General features: G+C 34.2%; 1 protein-coding gene across 1 annotated transcript in view; it reads right to left on the bottom strand.

Moving 5' to 3' along the window:
• Window positions 1-1375: 1375 nt before the first annotated feature.
• LOC108967068 (putative fatty acyl-CoA reductase CG5065) overlaps window positions 1376-4786 on the bottom strand; it is a 23784-nt gene continuing 20373 nt past the window's right edge. Inside the window, exons 9-11 of the mRNA XM_018930305.1 lie at window positions 3845-3964; window positions 1978-2238; window positions 1376-1540 (exon numbers count right to left, since the gene is read on the bottom strand). Coding sequence (XP_018785850.1) covers window positions 1429-1540; window positions 1978-2238; window positions 3845-3964 — 493 coding nt within the window. The 3' untranslated portion in view covers window positions 1376-1428. The remainder of the gene's footprint in view (window positions 1541-1977; window positions 2239-3844; window positions 3965-4786) is intronic.

Genomic DNA, 4786 nt, shown 5'->3' on the forward strand with positions numbered 1-4786 from the left:
ACGGATGGACAGACAAACCGTCAACTGGATTTAAAATTTTCTCGTCATCCTGATCATTTATATATATGTATAACCCTATATCTATCTTGTTTAGTTTTAGATGATACGTTCAACCGTTATGTGAACAAAACTATAATACTTTGTAGCAACTGGTTGCAAGCGTATAACAAATAAACTTCAAATTTAATGGGGAGTGTTTATCATCATTTAAAAAAACATTTTTTTGCATTTATTTTTTGAAAATTATCGCTTGCAAATGCCGGCCGTGTTTGGAATCGGAGYGGTATTGTCCGCAAAGGCTTTAGACTTAATAACATACATCCCCACAGGAAAAAGACTAAATGTCACATGATCTTTTTGACCAATCGACCGGACCAAAACATAAAAATATCTGCTCACCGAAGTGTCATATTAATAGGTCCATTGATTAAGGTGGTATTTGGGTAGTGGCATCATCTTTTTGAAGCTAAATATYGCCGAGATCACGAGCTTCAATTTCGGACAACAAATAGCCGGTTATCATGACGAGATAATGACCGTCATTAGAGGTTACCTTCTCAATCGCATCATTTTTGAAAAACTATGGACTAATGAAATGGCACCTCTTGTATACCTCAGGATTCACTTTGGCCCAGTATGGCAATTTTTCTTGTTTCCATACCCATTGAGCCAGAAATGGACTTCATCCCTGAAAAAACCTTAATTTAAATACTACGTTCTAAAGATTCTGAGAGATTATCCATTCCWCTAGCAATAATGTTAATTAAAAACAATTTCTGTAAAGTAGATTCTATAGATTGTGTTTTGTCAAATCAATCCGTCATCGACAGACTTGTTTTTAGTTGGCTAACTTGGTGCTATATTCATCTTTCATTAGAAGGTTCTGTTTATCCTAAAATGAAATAACTTTTAAAACATGAGCTCATGAGATGAACTTATATTTTCTGCATACATTGTATACTGGTTCCACATCCGTTGATTTAGCTAAACCTTTGTTAAGGTAATATGAGAGCAAAGGTGTTGGTAACGTTCTACCTCTAACTAAAGCAACTTCATGTTTACAAATTGTGTGACAAATATTACCATATTTCAACAAAAAAAAATGCCGAAAAGTAAGTAATCAATTTAAGAAATAAAATCGTTTGATAACTATTTTTCTTGGTATCCATTGAAATTATTCGRGAAATAAAACTCTCGGCTTCAATTTCACTTTAAATATTATACTTTCCATTTATTTTATTGGTCTCACACATAACCGAACATTCATATGCTTATGATCTACTGAAGAAATGAATGCTTGTTGAGTACAAAACTTTCACTTCGGCCATACTACTCAAAGCATGATGAAAACTGAAAATGAAATGTAAGCCTCAGCACGTGCACTGCTTTAATTTAGGTGAAAATACATTCTACTCAGCATCTCGCCAGTTAAAATGCAATTTTCGGTATAATCTTAAAAAATTTGAAGTACATCTTCAAAAGGCATGCAATTAGGGCAAATCCGAACGTAGTTTTGAGTAGTTGATGCAAGATTTGTAGCCTATGAAAAGCAAAATAAGAGTAACAAGTACAAATGAGAATCTTTTCAACTACCTTCCTGCTTAAACTAAGTAAGTGTGTTATTTATGTAAGTTTAGTCAGCGAAGGCTTCAAATTTTTTCTTCAAACTACTCCTCAACAAATCTGTTCGTAAATACCAGAAAATAAGAAAAAATTGCTCAAATTTAAAATAAAAAACCACAATAATATTTATTGCATTGCCAYATCTTGCTTTACTTGGGGCCGAAAGCCAATGTGAGTTGGAATGCTCATAAAGTAATTAAAAACTACTTAAGATAAAGAAAAATAAAATCTCTTTCTCACACACACAAAACCGCAGTACATTTCTATCTTACATTTTTATATGCTAGCACACTCATGCACACAAACGTACCTCCACTTAAATGAGCAAAATTATGGTTAGAGTGCTGGTCGTACCTGCGATAAAATGCACGCCGCTTCTGCAATTTATTATCATTATCCTTGAAGAAATAGCGCCGTATACCACTTAGATATGAGCGAAAATATTCCCTCCAATTAATCGTGGCCATATTGAATTGCAATAAATTCCTTTCYTGTGTCTTGCAAAGCATCGCATCCAATTCATCAATATTATTGTGAGCGAAGCGCCAGTCTTTCAGACCAAACCAAGACATCATATAAATGACGCGCGAGATTTTACGATAAGCTTTTATATAGCTGAGTAATAAGGCGCACGGTGGGAGCATTAAATAATCGTGCGAAGACAATAAAATGTGAAGTAGTTGAATTGTAATGTTTGAAAGTAATTACGGTGCTTATAGATATGAAATATGTGTGGTTATACGTATTTATGAAATTTTAAGTGGCTTTGAGGGAAACGGTTTATATGTGTAGCGCTTACAAATATCAGTGACCTTTGTGATTTAGTATAAAAATAAATAAAGATATACTCATAATTATACTTATACTTATTCTTATACTATATTCTTTAGAAGACTGAATTTTCGCACAAAATTCAAATATTTGGAAATATTATACTTCAATTTAAGCTACGGGTCTGCCCAAAAATATATWTATATGGTCAACCCTACCCATTTGTTTTTTAAACAATAGAAAGAAGGTACAGGGATTCCTGATCATTGCAGTGCTTTCCTCCCATAAGTAGCGACAGACCGGTTAAAGAATATCTYGACCTTTTATTTCTGGCATTGAGTKACTTCATCGAAATTTTAGGAAACTGTGAGACTGATGAGCTCGCTAGATCAGATACGCCAGTCGTACTAGCTGAAGAATGGAAACGGGTAGACGCTCCATCGTCTTCTCACTGTTCACTACTGGATAGCTCGGTCTCAGGTGAGCTCGATATACACAACTATGTATTCGCAAGGTCTCAGTAGATATATGAGCCCACTTGCATAAGCTGTTTGAAAGGGCATGAAATAGAATCAGCGCAATACTTCCTTCTCTTGAAACTCACACATTTATGTAGTCATCTAWGTAAAATAATGAAAACARAAACTTTTTCGAAAGTTRATATCTAAATACCGGWATTCTTATCCAGTTTATGGCTTAATGTTTCAGTATATTTGCGTTCTTTCGCTATATTTGGCCGGCAGACGCTTATAGCTAAGCAAGTATACACAGCTCAGTCGCATTACTTTAAGAGTTATTAAAGATTATTTTTATTGAGACTTCAATATAGAGGCTCGTAAGTAAATGAATTCCATTTCGGTTTTTTAACTCATAACTTTCATTAAATATTAATCTGCATGAGCTTGTTACTTGGCTGCAACACTGATGTTTGGAAAAGGCTTTTTGCCATCAACCAACCCCATATAAAATATTTTGGCAGCGTGTACATTCCTCCTTACTAATCAAGGTATTCGTCAGGCAACCAATGATTTGTGATTTACAAATCGATCTCTACTGTTCTCTACAAAGAGTCGATTCCAGAATAGAGGGTACATGATCTCTGCGAACTAGATTAAACATGGAAATTGAAATCCGTATGATTTTTAGCATTACTTGATTCCTATCGCTATATCAAAATAAATATTTTATACATTTGATACAAGGAAGAGATGCGAATATCATAATTTTTTTTTTATTTCATATTTCATAATAGAGAATTTAAATAATAAACCAAAATAATGACTAACAAAAATGGATAAATCGGAAAAAATTATATTCCCATTTGCTACCACAAAATAAGTAAATATTTGAAAACAGCTAAAGTAAGTATAATAAATAAATGCAAATGCAAATAATTTACAAACAACAGAGCTCAGGGCACACTTCCACACACACCGCCTTTCATACTTACATGCGTTTTCGTCCCGTTACCAAGGCAATGAAATCTAATATATAAGCCGGTATATTGTGTAGAAAGAATGCAACGGCATAATGTAGTGGCTTTGATGGAATTATAACGTAAGAGAAACACCTGTGACAACAATAAAATTTGAACAAAGCCAAATGTACGGCCATTGCACGTAGTGACCATATGGATGCCAGTTGAATGGTTCGAATGCGGTCAAGTCAATTTAAATGGCCGAAATGCCCGCACAATCGTTGTAAACACAAGTGTGCACAAACCCATGCACATACACACATATATAATTGCGGCGTGGTCGCATAGGTAAGTGCATAGAAGATAGATGACAATGCGGTGTGTGGGTTAAATGTTGCTCATACGCCATGGCCACCGCATAAAAGTGGTATTCGTTGAATTGTTTTTGTTTTTGTTTTGGTATTTGTATTTGTATTTGCATTTGTAATGTGTCGTTGTTTCGGCATTGTTTTTGAGTCAGTTTTGCGATTTTCGTTGTGTTTTTTCACCGACAGCAGCATTGCAGATAAAATGCATATACCGTTATTTAGGTTATTTTTCGCAGCAGTTAAACAAAGCCATAAATGCAGCAGCGTCCAAACGGGAATGCATGAAAAATATTTGAGGTATTAAAATTGTATTAAATATGAGCTTTTGYTTAAGAGTGTTAGGCATGAAATGCATAAATAAGTGTTTRTAAAAAAKTRTTTTGAATTTCCACGCGCAATTGTAATATATGCATTTTGTATAAGTGTGTGCCAAACGTTTGTGCTTGAATATAAAAGTAGTGTTGGCAGTAACTAAATATGGCCTAAGCTACCTGTGGGGATATTTTTAAGATCTGAGATACACATATATTTTAAATAATCAGCATATTTAGTGCTCTCCAAGTCAAAACTGTACACAGAGGGACCGGAAATGGACATATTTGAAATT

This window comes from Bactrocera latifrons, unplaced genomic scaffold (genome assembly GCF_001853355.1).
Source record: "Bactrocera latifrons isolate USDA-ARS-PBARC rearing strain unplaced genomic scaffold, ASM185335v1 scaffold_100, whole genome shotgun sequence".
Taxonomy (NCBI): Eukaryota; Metazoa; Arthropoda; class Insecta; order Diptera; family Tephritidae; genus Bactrocera; species Bactrocera latifrons.